The sequence below is a fragment of the Ambystoma mexicanum genome, chromosome 14 (genome assembly GCF_040938575.1).
Source record: "Ambystoma mexicanum isolate Mex_15411 chromosome 14, UKY_AmexF1_1, whole genome shotgun sequence".
Taxonomy (NCBI): Eukaryota; Metazoa; Chordata; class Amphibia; order Caudata; family Ambystomatidae; genus Ambystoma; species Ambystoma mexicanum.
Window position 1 is genome coordinate 175,693,517 of NC_090940.1, and position 25,629 is coordinate 175,719,145.

The window sequence follows — 25,629 nt, forward strand, 5'->3', positions numbered from 1 at the left end:
AGACTGAGTGCACGCATGGTTAAGCATTTTTACCCAGATGAACCATGGTCATGAAGACTTTACATGTACAGTTCTCCTTGCCCTCAAAGGGGGCAATGTACAAACATTGGAGAGTAGACTGTTTAAAAAAAAAACAAGAAATGATTTACATGTTGAATAGTGATCTTATTGGCTTGAGCGATTCAGTTGAATGGCACAACATTGGAGACCAAGAACACCTTCTTCCTCTCCATCCATGGGGTATTGATGTATCCACCCTTGAAGGCAATGTTTGTGCTACATGTGGTAGCCCTATGGAATTTACATTTCTTCCACACGTTCCACTACCGACTGCCACTATAGTCATTATACACGCTACATGAGGGCATTCGACTGCTACCGGCATGATCAGGTCCACATAATCATATTTATAATCCTTCTAATCACTGTCCGCGTCATGGTTTCGGATCAAGCTTTTCTCCCATTTACACTTGAGGGAGACCTAGCACCACTCAGCCCCAGTAGTAATTTCTCACTATAGCTCCTCCACTCTAAGATGGCGCCCGTCGTTGCCTCATTGCAGCCAAAAATTGACATATCCCTCATGTTGCCATGGTAACATGCAAAAACGACTATCCAGCGTCCCAGCGCGGCTCACACAGTTATCGAACAGGACCCGTGATCGCTGCTACACTCTGTGCCAGGCTCCTAGACACTTCGTACACCCAACAAGGTCTACTTGAAGGTAGGGTCTCTACAAGCCATGACATGTTATCGGCCAGAGTAGATTAAACAGATCCGTTTTATGAACTGTGATTATAGCGCTCCCTGGCATCTTTTTTCAGCATTCCGGCTGCGGATCCAGTGGTTTGCGTCATCTACTTCTGCCGTGACTATGGACTAAATTAACTCCAGCGGCTTCTAAATTCTACTCGCGCTTATGGAACTACCCCTATCTAGACACGCATCTTTGTCTAGATAGCTGCCGTTTTTCTTGAACATAGTCATTGCGTTTCCCTATCCACAGGCTAACGCTGCACATCTGTTCATTTGACTAAGCATCCGGAACCAAGAGTTAAGTTCTATACTAGAACCCCTGCTTCTATTGCTCCGCGCACCACGTTTGGAGGTCGAATTCTATTACTAGTTTATTTTTTTTTCGCTTTCAAGCCGGATAACAAGCCCTCCAGGTGAGTGCATGTCTCTCCTTGGCTGTTCATCTGATTTTCACCCTTCTAGGTAGAGCTTGTTAGCACTAGTTATGTAATTGCGAAAAGCTACGTTTTCGGGTTTCTTGCAGGTTCGGCACCAAAGGCCTACTAATAAGTGCCCTACAACCATACTCAAGAAGTTGCTTGCCCCCACAGGAACCAACTAAGGTAATCTAGCCCTATGTTAATAGGTTCTAAATGGTACTATTGACCTGTCAAAAAGGAAATTTAGCTAGTTTTAGCTTACCCTTTGTTTTCATTTTACAGGTTGTACGGTTTTACCCACCTACAGTTGGACTCACTGAATAGGATTCTGTTATACAAATAGCCTCCTGATGAATGTTCAGTATTTAATTCTTTAGAACAGAAGCATGTTGAGAACCTAACTCTCTGGATTGTAACTGAGATAGAAATTATTGCATATGTTAATGAACTGATGATTGTATGCAATGACAACGCTTTGCTACACTAATTTCCGATCTGTAACAAGAGTCATTCATTAGTTTTGACATTTTCCTATAAGAATTGTTTTTTATATATTTGATGCTGCTGCTTGGGTAGGCTTTGCAACTCTTCCTTGTCGACCACTAGGGCATCTTCTTTGGTCTTTGACCAGCCATTCCTCTCGCTCTTCCAACTGAGAAGTAGTAGCGAAAGGATCTACCCCTCCAAGATGGTCTACTGGAGTGAAAAAGCTGAGGCTGCCTGATCACGGCACCTAGAGACTTGGCCTGCGCCTTCGAGGTCTGCAGCTTCTCAAGGCTTACGTCAGCCTTGCTGCCAAAGGGGAGATCCGTCAAAATGCATATTTAAGGAGTCTAGACTGCACGTCTGGTATAATTCCAGACTTTAACCATGCAAAGGTGTGCATCACAGTGTTTGCCAATTGGCTCTGCTGACGCAGTCAGCAGAATTCAAACCCTACTGAAGAGACTCACCATGGCCTCCTTGCCATCTTTTACAATGGCCAAGAAGCCATTACACTTCCTCCCTTTCAGGAATATGTTCAGCCGCAATGGATATTCAGTCCCATAGAGTGTAAGATTTGGCTATTTGGAGAACCATTCTCCCAGCAGAAAATACTTTCCTCAACCAGGGGTCTATAAGTTTGTCACTGCGATCTGGTAGGATGGTGGAATAGGCAGCCTGCTTGGAGGTAGCAGTTGCTGCTTGCACCACCAGACATTCTGGGGTTGGAGGTTTTGACAAATAGCTGGGGTCACTGCTTGACGGCCGATATTCCTTTGTCACATTTTTGCTGACTGCCAGACTAGATTATCAATTACCACTTACTCTCTTGTGTAGAGCAGCATGAAAGGGTAGAATAGGATATCTTTGAGGATCTTTGCCCAGGATATCTGTGAGGTCATCCTGTTTGAATGCGAGGGCAGGCCTGCACCATACCACATAATCAATTACCCTGGTCATTAATTGTCTGTAAGAGGCATCTGGATGCTCATCTGGTTCTGGCCTGCCAAATTCCAACTCTAGTGAAGTGTCCACCCCACTGTAGGTCCAGTAACCTAGATTCTTCCAAAATGAAGCTATCAGGGACATTTGGAGTGTCATACTGCAATCCAAAGAGTGAATCATTGTCATCAGACGGTTCATTGTCCTCATAAATGGAAGTGAATGACAAAGAAATCCTTCCAGAGAAACGGAGTAAAGGTCTTCTAAATTACAGGCAAAGGCGTTGATGGCTTTGAAGGTTGTCGAGCCAGATGCCGATTGAGTCATCTATGTCTTCAATGAAGACGTCAATGACTTTGACTTGTCCTTGACGGACTTTTGTGGCTCGAGGGATTCCTCAATTACTTTTCATCGTGGCGAGGCCTTCAACGGCTCTCGATGGGAATCTGGCCTTCGTGCCGGGCTCGAGGGCGCAGAAGATTTGGCTCAAGCCCTTTCCTTACCAGCTTCAGAAGGCACATGGCCTACTTGCTTCGAGGGTTTCTGGATCTCGAAAATTTCGAGCATTTCCTGTTTGAATGATTCTCATTCAGCCAGAGTAAAGGCCTTAGTGGGGCAAGATATAGTCCTCTCTGGGGAGGTGTCTAATGAGGAAGACAAAGTGGGTGATCTGTGATGCCTTTCTTCGATTTCCTCAATGACGGCAGAGTGGTGGGAGCCACTTTGTGATCTGGACCTTTTAGTCTTCTCCCGTCGAGGAGAGTCGTCTCTCGTTTCGTTGTAATAAAGTTTTTTCGACGGGGTAGTCGAAAGGTAGTCTGCCTACCGCCAATTTCCCTTTACGCTCCTTCAGAGCTTTTCCGGTCATAGACTGACACTTCAGACAGTCTGAGGTCTTGTGCTCCACACTGAGACAACAGAAGCATACTCAGTGTGGGTCCGTCAGCGACATCTTGGTGCAGCATTGACATTTTTTTTAAACCCGATTTTCGGGGCTGTCGTAGCCGAAAACAGAAATGTTTTGATAAATCTCGAAGAAATATCTGAAGCACGCCGTAGTTCACGAAGAGTGAAGCATTACTCAGAAAAAACAGAACTGAAGCCAGCAGCCGCTGCACGTGCTTTATATATACCTTCGATGGCATCATCCTCGAGACAGAGGGCCTCGAGGGACATAAGAATCAACATCGACGCACAGGTCCGTCTGCCGAATTACTTTTCCGAAGCAGCTGTAGTTGGATATTGGAGATATCAAAAGGTAAGGAATATGTGGGAGGACACAATCCACTCGAAAGGATCCATGAAAATGTAGAAAAAGAATCTCAGAATTAAAAAGCGACTTTGGAATACAGGTACTCGAAGCAATCACGCAATAGTAGCATGGATGTGCCTGTGAGCTTAAAGCGGCAGGCACTACAAGTAGGCTATGGTTAAACAATCGGGGGGGAAAAAAAAAAAAAAGAGGATTTCTACGTTAGATGACAAACGTTTCCAGGCACTCCAACCCTGAAAAACGGGATTATTCAAAATGATTCAAATCTATAGGAGATAGACTACTGAGAGTCTCAACGCACCAGACACCCCTTCGGGTTCTGCCCATACACTTTGTAGACCACAGCTTGCATGCATACCTTCAAGATTTGTTTGGGGTTGCTATGGGCTTCAAGGCGCTTCTTATGTCTTTCGACAAATGTGTCAATGGATTCCATTTTCTTAAAATGTGCTTCATGCAATTTCTTGAAGTCTAAGAGAAAACAAAATGTATAAAATGGAAGGAAAAAAGAATCAGTTAACATCTACACAACAGAAATTATTCTCTTTGAATAAAAAATAAATAAAAAAAACAGTTGAAGAAATACAAATATTTTCCTGAGAATCTACATGGTCTTGCATGAAAACTAGGAGGCCACTTTCAAAGAACAGCTAGGAAGAGCACTGCATCAAGCTTAAACATATTACATAAGCGTAACCATGCATCCTCAAAGACTTGGAGTGTATATAGCTCACTATTTTATGAAAGTTTCCCTCAGTGAAGGTGTGATTTCACAAAATAAGGTCATAATAAAAATGAATTAAGTTGGCATATTTATGTGCTGGCTGTTCTGTAGCCAGCAACTACCTAGGTAAGCAGATGAAATGGGGTTTAGAAGCAATCCTCTCCTTTCTTGACATAATATGGCATTTATAATGCACCTGTACACAAGTGTTTCTAGGCGCTTGCACTATAGAAAAGACTAGGCACCAAGAGAAACCTTTTATTCCAAGCTACAGACTGCATTAAGTAGAACTCATGGGACTAGGTCTAGCAAAGCACAGTAAGGACTTTGCAAAACGTACTACGCGAGATAGAATTGTATTCTTTAACACCAACATCGCACGCTGGCCAGACTTGTTAGAACATCAGGAATATGCAAAAGAAAGTTTTGCTTTAAATACTATGTACCAAGGTCATACTTGATTCTTGCCAGACAAAATATAGAAGCGAAGCAGAGCACTGCATGCTATCAACTATGATAGCACGGAATAGAAGATATTTTTGCAACCCATATAGTTGAATCACTTCCTAAGCACATTCAGACTGAAGATGCAGATCAAAATCTAAACACCAATATAGCAGCATGACAAAGGAAATCACTGTTGATAAGAGTACACCTGACCCGGATATCACCCCCCAAAAAGAAATAGTCACCAACAACCACATCACCGAATTTGACCCAATCCACCCTCCACCTGCTAAGTATGCAGACCCATTGGCATTGCCCTATGCCAATCTATTTTTGACAATGTTACCAAAGGATCCGTAATGTCTTACAAAGGTTCTGTAGATAAAAACACACAAAAAAAGAACATGATTTATGATTTTCTCTTTATTGGTCGGTCCGTCTTATTTATTATTTTTCCTATTGATCTTCCTACATTTTTATGGTTGCAAACTGATCAATTCATGAAGCCTTTTTGTGTTTAATTTGTTTGACTAGTATTTATCAATGTATGTAACGACTGATCCTCCTTTGACTCTCCCTGCCGGTAAACCATGGAGATTTATTATCTACAAACAGCCTTGAAAAAGCCCAACGGGCGAAACATTATGGCCATATGAGTTGGCGGCAAACTAAACCAACATGCCAGGATGTTAAAATCACAAAGTTACTAACACACCGCAATTTGGGTTGTAATGAAACAGAATGCTCAAATTTTAAAAAAAAAAAAAAAACGCATGATGTGGATTATTTACAAGTTGCACCAACGGGGGAATCTTCTAACAAAGATAACTAGTTGTGAAGCAATGGACAGCTGTTCAACAAGGGTACACAGTAATCAGGTACAATATACAGGACAAAATACCCTCTCCCACTTGCTAGACGGATATTGCAATTCACCAAGGACGTATATGACCAAATATAAAGGAGCACTGCCTTTGCCCATGTTCCTATAAGGGCACAGAACTCCGAGGTCACCTGCAATATCCTTTTCACGTACAACAGGGGGAATTTATTTTTCTCCTTTTAATACAGAACCACAGATTGGCATCCAGTTGATAAGTGGACTCTTACTTAATCTAATGTAAAAGATCTTCCCATTGATGATGAATTTAATCATTAAAATATAGAACTCCATCGGTGCACAAAATATGCTTGTTATATACAGCAGCTCTTTGTCAATTAAAGGCTGCAAACTGTCAATGAAAGCCATTTTACAAGAAAAGAATTTGAAAAGCTTGACATGGCTTGAAGTACTGCAATGACAGCTGCAATTCTGCTCTGTGTTGTCTCAAGCAGAAGGTACTGTGATGTCACAACTGAAGCATAATAACTGATTACGGAGAAGAACAAGTTACTTACCAACTGTAACATTCTTTCAACTGGATGTTCTTCCCACGTATTCCTCATCTTTGAGTCTCCAAAAGCAGTGGCAATTTGGAAGCGGGAGTACTATTTAGTTTGACCACGAATGGAATGAAGGACTGCCTTTGCAAAAAGGCCTTCTTGAGATGAAGAGGAGTCTTAGCAGTAGTGCTTAACAAAAGTAGGCATTGTCGCCCAAGTTGCGGCTGAGCAAATGTCAACTACCGGGACACCCCTATGAAGAGCCGCGAAAGTTGCCATGCCCCTTGTGGAATGGGCTTGAAGCCCTTCCGGCGGGTCTTTCCTAGCAAGTCTGTAACACTCTCCAATAGGCAGTGTAATCCACCGAGAAATAGTCTGTTAAGTCACTATTAGTCTTAATTTAGGACCAGTATAACACAAGAAGCCGGTCAACCTGGCAGGATTTTTCCATTCTCGCAATGTAAAAACTCAGAGCCCTTTTTGGGTCTAGTCTATGCAACCTTTCTTCCTCTTTGCCCAAATGAGGAGGAGGCTAGAAAGTTGGTAGTGTTATTTTTTGTGACAAATGAAAATCAGAAACTACTTTCGGCAAGAAAGATGGTTTAACTCTCAGGACTACTTTATCCTTATAAAAAGGTAGTATAGGGAGGTTTGCATGAAAGAACCTGCAACTCACTAACCCTGCAGGCATATGTTAGTGCTACAAGAAGAGTAGTTTTCAGTGTTAATAGCCTCAACGGGCAGGAATGTAAAGGCTCAAAGGGTATACATGTTAGAAATTTCAACATGAGGTTTAAATCCCAAGCAGGGCCATGAAAAGGCACTGGAGGCTACACGTCCCTTCAGAAATTGGACAATTAACTGTATTTTGAGATAAGAAACCTCTTCAGAGGAGCGCTTAAAGACGGAAAGCGCCGCCAGATATCCTTTTATTGTTCCAATCTGGAGCCCCAGATTGGCCAGGTGCCGCAAAAAAGAAAGCACCATAGGAGTGCCACATTGAAAAGGGTCCACATCGTTATCATTACACCAGTTACAACATTTATTCCAACACCAGTACAAGGATTTGGTTGCTGGCCTTCTGACCGAAAGCAAAATCTCCATTATGTCATCCAGGAGGGCCCGATCCTTATATCTCAGCCTCTCAGAAACCATGTTGAATGCAGAGTGTCTTGACCTCTGGATGGAGAATCCAACCTTCTTCTTGCGAGAGAAGATGCCCTCTTTGCGGAAGACGTAATGGAGGGCAGATGGACATGTCCAGAAGGTCCGGGTACTACGCCCACCTGGCCCAATCCAGAGCAATTAGGATCACGGTCTTCCCAAACTTTCTCAAACTCCTGATTACAAGAGGAATCACAGGGACTGGAGGAAACGCACACAGAAGTAGAAATTCACAGTCCACCACAAACGCGTCTCCTAGAGCTCCTCTCAGGGGAAATTCCCTTGACCAGTACTGATCGCACTTCCGGTTGGTAGCGGTCGCGAACAGATCCACTTGAGGGGTTCCCCAAAGAGTGAAGATCTCCTGAAGGACTTCCTGAGCTAGCTCCTATTTGTGGGAGACTGCTCTGCCTGCTCAGAGCATCCACTGCTGTGCTGTGCTCTCCAGCTAGCCTAACTGCCGACAGAGATTCCTTCTTGAATTACCCAGAACCAGTGCTGCACTGCCTCTCTGCACAGTGGTACGCCTCCTCTCTTGTTGAGGTAGTACATGGCCACTGTGTTGTCTGTCATTATAAAGACATTCTTTCCCCGTACAGAGGGCAGAAAGGCCTTCAGCGCTAGTTCGATTGCCCTCAGCTCCAAAAGGCTGATGGGTAGTTTGTACTCCGATGGAGACCAACGACCGCCGATTATCAGTCCGTTGGTGTGGGCTACCCACCCCGTGAGTGAGGCGTCCGTCACTACAATTATCTCCGGCCATGGTTGCCAAAAAGATTGTCTCTTGAGAATGTTGTCTTCGCAAGGCCACCACATTAGGTCCTGAGCAACTCTGCTTGGAACTTGCAGAAGATTCAAAATGTTCCCCGAAAATTAGGAACACTGTGTCCTGAGGGCCCATTGAAGGGATCTCATTCTCAGTCTGGAACCAAAGAAATGCAGGATGCCATGAGGCAGAGCAACTTAAAAATCGAAGGCAGGAAGACGTTGGGGACTCGAACTTTGCTACCATCTGCTAAAGGTGTTGTGCTCTCACGGCGGGGGGGTGGGGAGGGGGCGGGGGGGGGGGGAATCTTTCCCAGAGGAAGTGTCCAAGACCGCGCCAATGAACTGGAGTCTTTGGAATGGTATCATATGGGACTTCTTGTAATTGAGGGCGAAGCCCAGCCTGTGTAGAGAGTGGCAGGTGATGCTGAGATGTTCTAGAGCTTGTTCGGGAGAACGTGCCCAGGTCAGCCAATCGTCCAGGTAGGGGGTAGACGTGAACACCCCCCCACCCCCCCCGTCTCCTGAGGCTTGCTGCCACTACCGCCATCAGTTTGGTGAAAACCCTTGGGGCGGAGATCAGCCCAAATGGCAGAACTCAAAACTGATAATGAGAACCGCCAACCTCAGGTACTTCCTGTGCTTTAGATGGATTGGCACATAAAATAAGCATCCTGAAGGTCCAATGATAACAACCAATCTTGGAGTTGGAGAGCCTGAAGGATCTGATGGGTGACCATCTTGAACTGGTCCTTCCTGAGGAACTTGTTCAAGTTTCTTAAGTCCAAGATGGGTCTCAGTCCTCCGTCCTTTGGAATGGGAAAATAGGGGGAGTACCAACCCTTGTGCTTAATTTGTAAAAAAATAAAGTGCCAGTGCCCAAACAATATTGGCCCCATAATGCCAGGCGACGCCATCAGTGCGGGCGCGGCGTAACCCTCAGCGCGGGCATGCTGGCCGTGCCAGTTCAGTGCTAGACCTACCTAGATCGGCCCACCACCAGCCCGTCACACTGATGCTGCTCCATGTCACATGTTTGGCGCTGCAGCAACTGCTGGCACAGGCTAGTAGTAAAAACGCAACTAAGACATGCTCTTACTGTAACTGCGCCTCGATGCCCCCGGCTGTGTGAGTGCTTTAAAAATGCAAATAAATAAAAAAGCATTCTGTTTCAGTCACTGTTGCACTGCATTTGTCTCTACCCCTTCTGCCCCATCTGACAGTCTGTTAAAGTACACCAAGTATTGTAAATCGGTTACCTCCAGGAAGAGCACCCTCCCCTCAGCCGGTTCTTCAGTCACCTCATCCAGGTGTTTTGTGTAATCAATTTCCTCTCAAGCCCTTATCAGTCATCACATCTCAAATGCATCCCCCCTTCACCCTTCCTTCAAGCATGAGCATGGTGTTGTATAACTTGGAAAAAGTCATTTCTGCAAGACGTTGTGAAATCAACGGCCTGGGCTACTTCTGCTTTAGTGCCTCTTTCCACCTTAACACATATTAAAAACACTAAATATGTTTTTTCACCCAATATTAAGGAGCCAGAGGAGAATGCATATTCGTATATTTCCTTCCCACTGACATGTTCTTGACATACTTCACTAAACTGCGGGGTGTAACAGACACCCACCTCCCTATCTGAGGATTGCATGTGCTCTCATTCGGAGCACATGCTCGGAGCGTATTGTACCCAGGTTAAGGGGCCACATCTGGTGTATAAACCACACATCAGGCTAGAAAACATGCGCTGGAATTATGTAAAGAAATGACAGCAAAAGATGGTTGAGAATTATTCACGAATACTCAACTAGTGCTTTTATTGATGACAGATTAGCGGGCACGTGCACCATGTTTATCCCCGTCTAGTTTCCATGTGTGTATCTTTAAGCCTGAAATGGCATTTCAGAAGTCTTTGCATGGGCTTTTCTCGCGAAGTACAGCCTGTTCGGTTTCGGCCCAATACGTGCACTGCTCCGGGTACCCTCACTGAAGCTCATTTGTGAACCAATGAGGCCGATAACATTAAAAGGAAAAATGGAAACAACCAGGCTAAAATTCACAGTTCATGTTTCGCTTAGATGAATGTTATCCAAGGTCGGAATGGGGCATACAATTGTCTCGAGTCGGGCTCGGCACCAATGAAAAAAAGTGGCCAAAGTTGCAAACGACAATTCATGCCTTTTGTGACAGACACTAGTGGAACCACGATGCCACCCGTGTCCCGCCCGGTCCTGGGCTTTGCCCTGCCTTGCCTCAATCACTTAGGCTACCTTCCGTGGGGCCACCATTGCCACGGCCATGCTGAGCCCGATAAAAATAGGTGCATGGCACAGCGGCCCTACTGAAGGTAAGATTTTAAAAGAAAAAACATTTGGGCAGCTGGGGCCCATCACTTTCGAAGTGATGGGCCACAGCCGCCACTCAAAATAAGTTATTTCTTTTAAAACCTAACTTCTGTGGGGCGGGGCCCCGGCCACCAGCCCCACGGAAGGTCAGGTTTTCAAACAAAAAAGTAAAAAAAATATACTTTTGGGCACAATCCACGGGCCAGGCCGCCCGCGACAGAGTCATCCAACTCAGTCTGTGGCAGCCGGCAGCCCCTGGTCACAGAAATTGGCCTAGGCCTGGCACTGACTGAAGTCAGCAGCACACTGCACACACGTCACACAGACAGAAGCCCAGGCACGGACGGGCCCCTGGTCGGGTCCGGACTGCTGGGCAGTCAGGCCACAACCTGGGGACTGTGCCGCCGCCTGGGCCCCGACCTGGGCCTTCCTCGCCTGATCACTTGACTGACAGGTTCAGGCTGCACCGCACGCAACAAGTGACTTACCTGCTTTGCCGGCTGGGGCTTGGTCTCCTGTCGGGCATCGCGGGGGGCGGGTGCACACACTGGCACACACACAAATGAAAAAGCAGGCAGAGGGGGCCCCAGGAAGCAACTAGGCTGCACCACGCAGAGCAGCAGGGCAGACTCACTCTCTCACAAGTCAGGACCGATGACACCACGCCTCGACACCTTCACTTCACAGTAACTCGTGAAATGAAGGTGGCGCCGCGCTGCCTCCTGTGGCAACAACACCACGTCACCATGTAAATTCACTGGCTCAGAAGAACAGCCAATGAAAACTGCACATTCTGTGTTACTGTAGAAAATGTATCAAATACTGCATAGTAACAACAGAATGGTAGTGTTCATTGGATGTTGTTTGTAACTGTTTGTTGTTCATTGCTATTTCTGGCCCCTCCCAGGCCCAGCCAACCATGGCCTGCAAGCACGAGAGAGATCGAGATCAGAATGACAAATCCCAATGATTTATAATCGAAGCAAAGCGAAGTAGAAGAGCAAACAAAGCAATTGCACGTGCGCTGGCCCCGCATGAGTTCAGGTGCCCAAAAAAAAAAAAGAGTGCCGGTGTTAGGCACTGGCAACCACCCCCACAAATGCAGCACTGCTGTTCCTCTCTGCTACAGGTACATGTTCTATTGCACCTTTCTGTAGCAGGGTTAAGATTTCCTGCACAAGGAGCGGATCTGGAATTTTGACAGAGCTGGTTCCCGGTGGATTATCACCAAGGCCTTTTTAGAAAAGCAAGGCTTGGGATACTGTTGTTAGTGCCCAAGCATCTGAAGTAATGCCCCGCCATTCGTTCAGATGCTGAGAGATTCTGCCTCCCACCGGGGTCTTGTGGGTCAAGGCCTCAGAGTGGCTTAGAGGCAGCTGCAGCAGCGACTGAGGGTGAAATGCCACTGCTGGAGGCTGCTTTTGCACTCTTACCGGTCGCACTGCAAGGGAATCTTCTTTGCCCCCTTTGTACAGCTTGTCCTCTGCCTCTACCAACTGAGGAATAGTATCGAAAAGGACAACCTCTCCAGGAAGAGGAGCCCAAATAAGTCTGTTGAGTGTTGCCCAATAGAGGCGCTAAGGGACTTAGCCACCGCCTTGGAGTTCTGCAGCTTCTCTAGACCATCTGCCTTGCTGCCGAACAATCTCGAGCCGTCGAAGGGCATGTTGAGCAGTCTGGCCTGCACATACGGTGCAAACCCCGACTTTCACAACCACACAAATCTGCGTAGCACAGTGCTTGCAGCCATGGATCTGCTAATGCGGTCAGAAGTATTAAGTCCTGATTGGAGACATTCTCCCATCGCCTCCTTGCCATCCTCAACTAAATTCAGAAAGCCACCCCTTTCTTCGCCTTCTGGAATATGTTCAGCCACCATATTAACGCAGTCCCACAGGGTATGAGTAAACCTGGCCAAGGTACAGGTGACATTAGTGTACTTTAGGGCCAGAATGCCCGAGGTAAATAACTTGCGAGCCCATGCGTCCACTTTTTATCATCTCTATTTGGGGGAAATAGAGGGATGGGCAGACTGCCTGGTGGAAGTAGCAGCCTGGACTACCAGACCCTCTGGCGTAGGGTGTTTGCTTAGATAGTCAGGGTCAATGGATGATGGTCTATATTTCCTAGAGAAACTCCTGTTGACAGCAGGACCAGACTCTGGGCCTTCCCAGTTAGCTACCACCTTCCTTTGAAGGGCCTTATGAAAAGACAGGGTATTTTTGGGCACCTTGGTCCAGGATGTCCGTCATGTCATCCTGTTAGAAAGTTGGTGAAGCCCTACTCCAGCCCATGTACTCAGTGACCCTGTTCATCAGACTTCTATACCCTGAATCAACATAGTCTGATGGGTCAGGTTTACCAAAATCTAACTTTGTGGATTATATCAAAACCGCTGGCAGAGTGGAGGGAGTCACAGAGATCTTTCAACTTAGACTCACGATCAATTAGTTCTTCAGGCACTTCTCTAGTGCCTAACCGCACTCCGAATGGAGAAACATCCTTGTTTGAAGCGCTATCCTCCTCATAAATGGAGGATATTGACTTTAAAAAGTTATTTTTCGGTACAGGTTTTGAATATATTTTTTCTTGCACCATTAAATGCTTAGATGGAATCGAAGACACCATTGACTGCGTCGAAGGAGTCTTCGAGAAATCTCTCGATTTCGAGTCGACGCAAATGGCGGTGACAAAATCGTCAAAGGCTTCAATGTTTTTGGTGTCTTCGCCGGTATCTGAGGTGGAGTCGACTCACGCGCGCCGATGCAGTCGACACCTTCTTGTCAGGCCGAGCCTCGGATTTACAAATCCATGTGATTTTTCCGCTGATTATTAACCCGTGACGGAAATGTCCACATGGGCAATGTACGAAATACAAAAATGTTCGTACATTTCCCATGTGTACATCCATTTTAAAACAACCCCAAACACAAACCCCCACCCTGCTACTTACCTTTCCTTTCTGTGTCCCTGCAGCGCCGGTAGCCTTTCACTTTTGTGATCAGAATCTGGTGCTGCAGGGTCCTTTTCTTTTTACTTTTTACCGGGTGAGCTCCGGGGGTGTCCCCCGCAATCCCTGCTCACTATACTATACAGTATAATGAGCAGGGGGTTGCGTGGAGACACCCCAACAGCCTTTGTGTTCATTTTTTTTACCGAAACCACCAAAAAAATAAAAAAAATAAAAAAAAACCAAAAAATAAACAATACCACCAAAAGTTCTAACTTTTGGTAGTCCAAACTTTTTGTGGTATGCGTTTTAGGTTTGTTGGTGGGAGTCGGTGATTTGGATATGGTCATTTTGACCTATTCCCGATTTACTACTCTTTTTGCCCGAAGTAGTTTTTGACCTTCCTGCGTCGTCCAAGGGAGCAACCAGGGTCTGGCTCTTGCAAGACTCTTGAGGGGGTTGAGGCCGCATTCTCGAAGATCTGTATCATCTCTTTTCTAAAGGCATTCCATTTACTGGGAGAATCCGACAGTCGGGCATCGTATAACCTCAGGAGAGGTACCCAATGACGAAGAGGGAGACCCCCAGTGTCGCTTTTTCGCCTTCTTGGAAAAAGACTATGAGGATTGTCTGGATCGACTCCTCGATTGGGACCTCTTTTGAATGTATATGTCGAGTAGAGTCCTTGGACTTCCCGGACTTTTTATATTTTTTCGAAGAAACCTTCAAGGCTTCCCTCCCCACCGCTAATTTACCTTTGCGTTCACAGAAAGCTTTCTCATTCATAGACTGACAGGACCCGTAGTTCTCGTTTTGGTGAATGGAACCCAAACACCAAAAGGCAGTTAAGGTGAGTATCTGTTATCGACATCGTCACCCTGCAGTCGTGACATTTCTTAAAACCCGACTTTGGGGTCGAGCAAGAAGACATTTTTTCAGAAGAAAAAACAAAGCGTTCCGTTAACTCGAAGCAAAGCCAACAGGCACGGCACGAGCTACTTAGACTACTGGTGACGTCGACTCGCTACGGCGGTCTTCGAGGGACATTGATGCCACAACATTGTGCACAGCGCCCTCTGCCAAGAATAATTTCCGAAGCAGCAAAGCTGCCGAAACGTATATCAAAGATGCGGAATACGTGGGAGGACACAATCCATTTGAACTGTGATTTTCTTACTAAGCGTCCGTAGTGATGTCACAACTAGCCTGTAATGAGAACATGATTTTAAAGCTTTTATATGGATAGTGCAGGCTACCCTGTATTTAAACTTGGATGTAATTAGGAACAGTATGAATTGGGCAGTTTGAAGGCTATGGAGAGGGGTGTAGTGAACCAGAATGAGTTGGGCTCAAGGATGCCATTTGAAGGGAGTTTATGAAATCAAAAAGAAAATGCCCATCAATCCTTACCCCTAATAGCGAAATAGGGAAAAAGCTAAGAGTTGCAAGTCTGTTGTCAAAATCAAAAATAGTTCTCAGTCCAATCCTATTTGCCATCTGGCCCTCCCACTGTGGAAAAGTAAAACAAAAATAGAAGCCCAAGCAATAGCGCCTCAGCTTACGATATGTCCGGGCAATTGCCCTTTGGATCACTCTCCAGAGATGATTTTCAGTTCACAAAAAAATAGTTCAGAAAAGAAGTGTTTTTAGCTCCCCCATTTTTCTCTTCAGAAAGACTTTTAAGTCTTGATGTAAAGCCAATGCCTCAACATTCTAGCATTCAGTAAGGTTGCCTTTGCTCCTTTTCTAGCACATTAACCACTTTCTCTCTATTGGTTCTTTATCTTGAAGAGGTTGGTTGAACCATCCAGGTTCCCTTCTCCTTTGGATTGTATCAATGTCCCTCATTTCTCGAGGACTTAGCAGGTCCCTCTGGCTTTCAAGTTTCTTTAACCTTTCTGTTTGTTTAAGGGGTTCTTGACAAAGTTCAATACTCTAGTTTCTAAGGCTCCCGTAACCCTCCCTATCAGTTTCTTTCTCTTATTGATTTCAGCGCGCCTCCCTCCACCCTGGTACCTTCTATGCCTTATGCCTTCTGGTGTGCTCCAGTGGGATGGTGTTCTAGCACAGATATACATGATATGGCATTTGTAACGTGCCTATACACAAGTGTTTCAAGGAGCGACTATGCAAAGGAAGGGGGAACAGAGGGAAGACAAACAACGATCTTACTAGGCCAGGTGACATTGAGATTGTGCAAGTGCAGGGGAAGGGGGAAAATGTGGGTGGGGGGGCGGGGCAGTGCAGTACATGGGAGTGACCGCAAAATAAGTAAATAGATAAATAAGTGAAAGTGTGGCCAGCTGGTGGCAAGTGCAAGGGTAAGTGCAGACATCAGGCGTCAGGTGCTGGTAGGGGGCTGTAGGGATACAGAAACAGTCCAAGTGCGGGGGATGTAAGGGAGGCAGTGCAGGGGTGCAACTGGCGGGAGAGGGGACCTAGGCCGAGATAAGAGGGTAGCCAGGTGACCAGTGCAGTTTCAGCCAGGAGTTCAGCAGGGGAGAAGAGGAGAGAAAGAAGCAAAGAGTAACGTTTTAGGTGCTTCTAGAACCAGAGATGGTTCTCCTCACGTTTCAGGGAAGCAGGGAGGCTGTTCCAGAGGATCGCCACTGCCGAAGAAAGATCAACCACCAACCCATTGCTTGGAGAAGCGACTGCCCTCCTGCACAGCATCGTCTGCCCGTAATCGTCAGCACGCTTTGTCAGTCTCGGCAGTCCTCTCATTCAAACATTCCTTCAGTCTGTTCTGGCTTGAGCGTAGCTCACCGACCCACCACATTTGTAGCATGGCCACGCCACCAGGTAGACTGTTCTTTCGTCCCAGTCTCTTGATTGTCGGTTTCTCCCCGCTTAGACAGTTTCTGTGGTCCTCGCATTCGAATGGGAAGGGTCGTCCCTCCCTTCAGACCTGGCCTCGGTGTACTCACCCTCCACCCCCAAAGTCTCAGAGCAACCACAGCTGCAGCACGGTCGACCCACCAGTTAAGACAGTCCTTTTGTCCCAGTCTTACTTTGCTGCATCGCCTTTCTCAGTGCCGGCCTTCCGGCATCTGCCTGCTCTCCGCGTCTCTCCACGCTACAGCTGGCTCCATGGTCTAGCACGGATCCGCCCCTCTAGCACGTCTATACGTCAGATGCTTGTATCTGCACAGGATTCTTAAGCCCCTAGTCCCTTCATTCTCGCCGCCATACTGCAAAGGGGTGTGCTGCTTTTCTTCAGTGGCTGCATTCAATGGAATGCCAGTATTACCTTGAGCCAACGAAGTAAAAGCAATATCAGTATTTGTTGGATGAAAAACAGAAGTAACATCAGTCTCTTTCATACCCATGTATGCGGAGAGAGTTGTCTTAATAGGGCGCTCCTTGTAGAAATGAAGTCCTTGTCAGGGGGGGGGGCACTCCCAGTGAGGTCTTTCGTTCCCGAACCCTTAGGGAGGGTCTTGCTTAGCTGTCTCATCTCCCTTGTCTCAAAGGGGGTGGATCCACATTGGGAAGGAAGGAGCCTCAAAAGGGGTGGTTCCACCCAGGGAAGGAGGGACAAATTGTCCGGATTTGTCGTAGGGGCTACAGAGGATAAAAGGTTAAGAAAGGGGAAAAAGAAAGAACAAAAAAATAAAATTAAAACAAAGATGACCCAGTCGCGATTACTTTGTGGGAGGATTACAGTTTTGCTCATGTTAAAGCTATATTCAGGCGTGTTTTTAAACACTCTGACCTTCCAAGCGCCACTGTTCAGTCCCTGGGTCTGAAGTTGTTCCCTCTCTTGCTGCCTTTGCTGTTACAGAAAAAGTAGTGTTCTCTTAATCCAAATCCCAGAAAATCCCAAGGCAACTCCGCTCACATTTTTCAATGCCAAGTTTCACTGGCACTTAATGGCACGCTTCAGCATCAGGATTCCACACCTCTAGTTTAAAGTCACAGCAACTTTCAATACATTTTTGCTGGGCATAATCAGAAAAAAATATATTTAACCAACAGTAAAAGCATTTAATGTACGGGGTTGGTCCACTAAAATAGGCACCCATTATGCAATAGACACAGCCAAACTGGGCGAGACGGTGGGGGGTGGGAGTGAACAGGGAGGGTTCTCAGTAACAATATTTCAGCGGAGTCTGCTGAAGCACTATTGGAGTTCCACACTGGCCAAGAAAAGGGAGCAGACCCTCAAATATCAGAACAGGCCTGGTCACAACAGCAAAGCTTTCAGTCGAGTGTGCTGCAACATTTTGCCCCACTGGGATTTGAATGAACTAAAAGTTAAACTAAATCAATTTAAAAAACGAAAAATACAAGTGCTGGATTCTACAGAAGGATCTTAGTCTCCCCCATTGTTTCCGTGATGGAGCACACAAGTTATTCTCGCTCTGTTTCGATTTATATGGATGTCTTTTTGACAGTAGTCCTGAAACTTATTTTGCTAACTGCAAGGTCCTTTCCGACATTCTGTTGGTTAGGACCACATTTCCTGGTATACTGTTTATGTGACCAATTCATTAAGGATGAGTGCCCCCACGCAAGGCAATTTCTACAACACTGCCTATAATGCACTCACATTGCTCCCTACCTGCAATCTATTATAAACTATCCTGCCTAGCCCTTGGCACAAATGTGCACGACTCGCGGAAGGACAATAACGTTTTTGCAAGTGCCTTTATTTGGCTAGAATCCCCATTCACGTATCCACAGCACTTGGACTTGGTGCACTTCCGCCTCCACCCTTCTCCCTCTGCAGTTATCCTAACCTAAATGTACCAAGACTTGGGAATTATCAGTTTCTTGCTTTCCCCTCTCTGCCGCATCTTCTAGGAGACTTCGAAATAACATGTTATGCAGCTTGTGCTATACAGATCGATTATATACAAAAAATACATTCTTTAAATATTCTCTCCTCGGGAGTCCAGTCATGGAGATTTAGAACCACATTTCCCAGTTTTGTAGACTCTTAAAATCTGGGTCAGCACACCTTTATAAAGGTGGGGAAATTCTTGGAGGCACAATTCTCAACACACAACTCTACTGGAATCTATGGGGTTTGCCATTGCTTCTACATTAGGATCCAAAGGTTAACCAAGTTCTGCTTTGTGCCACGGGTAAATATCTTAAAAGCAAATATACTCAAAACATCAATGGACCTTTCATCATGAATAGTGTATGTAAAAGCCGGAATGAAAATGAACCCATCATATAAATAAAGAATCACTTTATCCTTTAGTTAAGTAAGCACGATTTATGTTGTTAACAAGTTAGATAAAATGATGACTAGCCGACATCATTGCCATATGTTTTCGCCCAACAGGCACTCTCAAGGCTAATACATAGAATGCATAATAATGAAAAACAATTCCAAGAACAAAAGTTCATAGATATTAAATCAGAGTGAACAGCATTTCCATTTGACTTGAGTATCCTCCCAAATGAAACATGGTATATGTCCTGTGAGCGACCTGAGGGCAGCCTCACATCTACTCCCCCTGGATACTCTTCTCAGGTGGCCAGGGAAAGGCCTTTCTTGGATCCCGATGAGAGGGAGGATCACCTGGGTGGAGGGATCTTGGGGAGTGGAGAGCTGATGTCTTTGGGTGAGCCATGGTATCCCCCTTTCCCTTGTCAGAATAACCCCTACCCTCCCCCTGACTTTAGAGGTTATTGTCAGTCATTTCCTCTTTTTTTCACTCATTCACACTTTGGTATTGGGATGAGGAAAAGGACTGCAGGGGAATACTATTGCAAGAGTCTGGCCTCTCCAACAAATAGGATTGATAATGGTCCGGCAATTGAGAACAAGGAATCACACCTGAAACCAGTTAACTGGCCACAAGTGCATAAAAGGTGGGAGACCGCTTGAGAAACATGCTTGGAGGACAGGACGCAGTTGACGGTGGAGCAGGCTGGAGAGGGGCCGGCAGGAAGGATGCCGGCCGCTGCAGAGGAGTGAAAGGGACACCGAGGCCGAACACGTTGTTAGAGGTTCGAGAGACCTGCAGCCTCCGTTGTCTTGTGCCCACAGCCAGAGCTGTGGGACACGGAAAGCTCCCCAGCATTACTGGCCACTGGTAGCATCCGCGAGGGAAGAGCAGAGCTACCAGCAGCGAGGAGGGGCATGTTCAGCAGCCATGCTGTGAAGAGGTGAACCCAGAGATCTCCCACCGGATCCAAAAATAAAGATTAGCCCTACAGTGCGAAAACATCTGAAAACTGCACAAAACAAATCGAGCTGCCCCAACCACCATGGAGCGCAGGCAGGAAGATTGAAGCTACGGAACAGCAGGGGCGCTGAGAAAGCACAGCGGAAAGACAGGGAGGCCTGCGGCAGGAAAACGGCCCTCGATGCATCGCAAAGGAGAAGGCGCGGAAAGAGCATCTTGAGAGACTGGGCACCTGCTGGCAAGTGGAGAGAGGTGGAAAGCTGCAGACTGTAGTGGCCGGGGGCAGCAAGAAGAAACAAAGCAGGAACCAGGCGCGAACGCCAGGGAGCGCGGTCACCAGGGCAAGTCTGCCGAGCGAGAGGGGCAGTGAAGTGCCCAGGAGGTGGCCCATCAGCCCACCAGAGCCAAAAAGGAGGGGGTCCGCAAAGTGCCACAAAGTAGCGGGTGGCCCGGCAGCTTAGACTGCAATGGGGGGGGGGGGGGGAGGGGGGTGGGGGAGAAGTACAGGAGGAGAGCTGGCTTCAGTGGCGAGCAGCAGGAAGAGATACTGACAGCAGCAGTGATTGGATGAGCGGCAGATTATTACGGTACCCAGCTGAGGGGCAACGGATTCCTGCCGCGCAATGGAGAGCGTGCTGCAGGCGAGAGAGCGGAGGCAAGGGGACACAGCCTGCTTCTATCTGTGTGTGAGGAGAAGCCCAAGTCCTGAGGCAATGGCACTGAGGTGCTTTAGGCCGGGGGTGTCTGTGCCTAAACTCTCACGCCTTCTGTGGAAGCTGCTGGACCCCACAGTCCCTCTCCTACTAGTCTTGCCTCACTGGTATAGTTCATTGCATGGTTCAGATCAGTCGGGGGGCGTTCGGGGGAGAGGAATTGGAGAAAATAATAAAAAGACACTGGAGATCTTACTTCTTTCCTTTCCTTGGCTCAGGAATTAAATATGTGTTATTACTAGGTAAGTCATCAACAACTTGCTAAATCTCCAACCGCTTCCCTTTTGTTCCCAGTCAATCCTCTGCCACCTGCCCAGAGGATAACTTCTCAGCTGAGCATCAGCACGAGAAGTTTAATTTGCTCGCAACTTGTCTTGTCCCAACCAACCAGACTTTAAATTCATTTCAAACCTTTTTCTCTGAGATTTTCTGACTCCTTCAAGTGCCAAACTTAGGATTCTTCAAAGGATACTGTAGTATTGTACCTATCTATTTGCACTGGGTGCACACAGTGCTGCTAGTAGAATTCAGCTATGTCATATGGAATGTGATGGGACCTGAGGGTTCCAAGAACTACAGTTGGTAACACAGGATGGGAGAACCTTACTGAAAGGATGTCATCTGTTTAGCTCTCTGCCCCTTTCTATATAACTAGCCCTGTAACTCTGTAACTTATAAATAAACTCACTCCTTTTATATATACTGGTCTCCTGTGCCTTACCTGAATCCAGATGTCTTCTGACCATCCCCGATACTACAAATGGCGACGAGGATGGGATGAACAGGTGTTGCTGGTTTCAGATAAACTGTTATACATAACCTGTTCATCCCAAGAATAAAGGACCCCAATGGAGTTTGCTGATGGTCCATAAAGGTACTTAAAAGCGCTATGGAGTTCCTGCTGAAGATGCTTTTGATCCCTGCATTGATAGCCCGCAGTGATGAAGCCCAGCGCTAGTTTCCTGAGAGAGATGAAATCAGAAATTCATCTGCGCAAGGTATAAGGCAATGTCTTTACTAAAGAAAATGAGTTGTCATCACATTAAGGTACTGTTTACATTGTGCAAGGGCAAGCTGTGACTGCGTGATTACAGGGCTGCGCCAGTTTCCTAAAACGTGATTTCATTATACTATGCATTAAGGTATAAGCCCTGCATGTTTCCAGTAGCAGGCAGCCAGAAGACGGCGTGCCGTTCTGTGCACATATAATGACAGCTTTGACCAGATGGGCTGTCTGTTTAAGGTACTGTGAAAATGATGCGAGCGCTGCAGTATATGTAAAGTTTAAGGCTGCGTATGGAGGGCGCAATGCAGCATTTCTTTATGGCATGTGTGCGCCAGCCAGTGAGAGCAAAATTGGGGCTCTTTAGGAACTGTTTATGGCGTGAAATAGAGACTGCATCGTTGCTGTGGTCATGGTGCCTGAGATCCGTACAGCCCGATGGCTGTGGTCATGACGTCGTGGAATGCTCTGTACTGATGGTGATTTCCTGATGTTCTGATCCGTGTCGAAATGCGGAGCAACGTTTGTTTGTTTTTGTCCCGTAAAACGGAGTGAAGACTTCAGAGTAACGGTCCTTGCAGCGCGGGCTCACGTGATGACGTCCTCCGCAAGCATAGTTTGTGTTGTGGATAGAGACAAAATGTTTCGGGAATTACCTTGCTGTCAATGGAGATATAAGAATCTTTCGAACGTGTTACAATGCGCCCACAATCTCTTAATAGGAATGTAAAGGTTAATGACTGCAACCGTCGGACGAGTAAAACATTTTAGTTTCATATTTCTGTCTTCATTGTGGACGAACGCGTGGATGTTTATATATTTCTATGATCTGGTGTTGGAATGAATACCGCACTTACAAAGTTGTGCCATTTCCTCGTGAAGTTTTTCTTCAATGTCATTGCCTGTATCGGATGTACAGATGAAGAATGCTGGCGTTTGTTGATTCATCATTTCTAGGTATTAGAATTTCAGGAGATTAAATCTCACTATGGCTCACAGTGTCCAGCAATATGTGACGGGTCAATGCTGCATTGTAATATTTTCTATTCCGTAATGATGCGGACATCAAAGTTACTGTTTTTCTCCATTTTAAAATACTACAACCTGCAAATGCTAATGCTACATGTGGTAGTTCTAGCAATGTTTTCCACATGTGTTTCCATTAACCATTCTTCGTGCAATTCATGGACAATTTTCAGTTTTGATGAGTTATGTTTCTCAATGTTAGGAGAATTTAAATGCACGTTTAATTCTGATGCAATGTATTATGATTAGGTATGGTTTAAACAAGTGCTAATACTGTCATGATGTATTGTTATGAAGTGGATTGTGCCATGAATGTATGCATTGGTAAGTGCTAGTAACTGAAAGGATGACCGAGTGTAATAGGTGATTGCGTTTACTTTATGAGGAAGAGTGGTTGTATGGGTTTATGAATAACAGTATATCACACCTACAAACAAACCAACAAACACAAAAGAATTGTTAAACACTACACACAGGAAAAAAAATAATCTTATAGGATTTTCAGGTTTTCATATTTCTGGATTTCATATAATGTTGTGTGTATATATATATTGATATTGTATTTATGCAATCCAAAGGGCAATGATGTTCATGAATATTATTTTATTCATGATGTGAATTGTAATAGGTATAATTCAAGTGGCACAGCATAGCTCTGATGCCATGTAATACATGAGTGAAAATAATGAGTGATTTTCATGTTAAATGAGAAAGCCCTATGGTTAAATGTGACACGAATGTTGCGTGGTACGTATAACATTTTTTGGGCATAGTACTTATGGCATGCATATTAATATATTACCGGTTTATTTTCCTTGGCCTAACATGTTTTTTTTAAACTTTGGATGCTTTCAATTTTTGGCTGCATTCAAAACAATTTTGTTTTCAAAGATCTTTTGCACTTGGACTCAGATCTGATCAGTCTCTGTCGCAGTGTATTCTCTTCTCGCGCTGTTCTTTTCCAGCTGCGTTGTTTTAATGTGATCTTTGTTTTGGGAGTTTCTTTTCTGCATTTTCCCACTTTTCATTGTTTCTTATGGCAGGGTGTGTATGTGAATATGTGATGGCACAAAACACAGGTGTTTCGGAGAGGAATGGTGGTGTATGTAGTTATGCAGTTATGGTTGTGAGGTATATGGTCCATATAATGTTAGATAGTTTCTGATGGTTGCATGAGTACGCGTTTGTGCTGGGTGTGGCAGACCCTTGTCTCCATGTGGCAGGTGGAGTGGGAGGAGATACGCTTTGATGGTTGAGAGTGTGGCAAGGAACGTATGTGCTTGCAGGTGGCAGCTGTGAGGCCAGGGAGTGGCAGTTCCGGGCAGGTGGTGAATTGTGTACTTGATTGTTTTGATTGTTAGTTACGTGAATGTGGATACGCTTTCTTGGTTGTGAATGTTGTATAGGTTTTACGGATTTGCAGGAGTGCGTAATTTTGAGAGCCTCTTTTAATGCTTGGTTTGTGGTACTTTGTTTGGTGTTAAATTGAAGAGAGGGAGATGTGTAGTATTGTACCTATCTATTTGCACTGGGTGCACACAGTGCTGCTAGTAGAATACAGCTATGTCATATGGAATGTGATGGGACCTGAGGGTTCCAAGAACTACAGTTGGTAACACAGGATGGGAGAACCTTACTGAAAGGATGTCATCTGTTTAGCTCCCTGCCCCTTTCTATATAAACTAGCCCTGTAACTCTGTAACTTATAAATAAGCTCACTCCTTTTATATATACTGGTCTCCTGTGCCTTACCTGAATCCAGATGTCTTCTTACCATCCCCGATACTACAGATACTTTCTTTTTCCTTAAATGTATGTCTTTTGTTTACTCTGCTCCTATAAACAAAGATTTCTTACATAAAACCTTATCCTAAAGGTTATTTGAATGAAAACATTTCATAATGTCGTTCACGCTGCCCTTGTTTATTTTACCTTAGTACGATGCACATCGGTAAACTACAACTTCTAGAAACGAAAACAAAATGGCTGCCGTCACATGCGGCTTCGGAGAAGCTTCTTTGTTACTGCGCAAGTCGGAGGTTCTTTGGCTTCGTCATACAGAGATTTTCGAAGCTATCAGGTAAGGGGTTATAAATCAATTTCCTTTGTTTCACAATAATGCTGTGCAGCGACACTTCAAAAGCGCTTGCCAGTTTGATATATCCCGCCTTGCAGCTGATTTGTAGCAGTTGCCTCTTTGACCACTAGACTGCTTTTACAAGCTCTGCATTCTTCTTGGATATAATGCAGGTGCCTTCAGTCACTCCAGATTCTCACTCGCTATGCACGCACAAAGCGAAGCTTAGCCAAGGACAAAATCTCACTTAGACTAGTTCATAAAATGTTCTTTACAAAAGTCAACTTGCTCCTCGATCCTAACAATTATTTACATTTTAGCCTGAAATCGAAGTTCGTATTACAATGAAACTTACAGGAGCAAAATTCTCCCAATAACGCTGCGCTGCCTTCAGTAAGTGGAACTACTGCGGATTTCCAGTTAAGGCACGTCTGATCGTCACAGAATTGTCAATGGAACGCAGTTTAGAATATAGTGCTCACCTCCAACCTGCACTAAACATGATTCCATTTCATAATTCTATTGCGGTCAGCCACCATCTTGCCCTGGGTTAGCGCCCAATCCTCCATCTCGTGCACCAAAATTTACAGATCTCTGTAAATTATCATTAAGGAAAGCATTTTATTATTTCCCCAGCACCCAGCTAAAGACTGCAATCTACCTCATCTATATATCCTTGTGCTTGATATGGTCCCTGTTCCAAGCCTTCCTGTGTCCCAGACAGGGCGAGACCTGAAGCAGGAGCAGAAAAACGTGGCCAGATGGAGGGAGAAGAGGCCTGGTGTGCTGGATCCTGAGGGAGACGCACAGCTGGCATGACAGTGTACACCCAAAGCAGTGCAAGCAGAGGAGGCCAGCACCTGGGCTGGAGAGAGGGTGAAGTGAAGGCCTGAAGGAACAGAGGTGTGCTGCGGGGAGAAGCAGTGGCATATCAGTGACAGATTACAGAGATGCGAAAAGCTTCATTTGGTCATTAAGTGAAAAGTGAAGGTGGCAAGAGGGTAAAGTTGCAC

The 25,629-nt window shown here is 45.6% G+C and overlaps 1 protein-coding gene across 2 annotated transcripts in view; it reads right to left on the reverse strand.

Annotated features, from left to right (window-relative positions):
* Positions 1 to 25,629, reverse strand: part of NUSAP1 (nucleolar and spindle associated protein 1) — a 449,447-nt gene that overhangs the window by 325,019 nt on the left and 98,799 nt on the right. For both annotated transcript variants that reach the window (XM_069638852.1, XM_069638853.1), the window contains one exon: positions 4,232 to 4,344. In XM_069638852.1, coding sequence (XP_069494953.1) covers positions 4,232 to 4,344 — 113 coding nt within the window. The remainder of the gene's footprint in view (positions 1 to 4,231; positions 4,345 to 25,629) is intronic.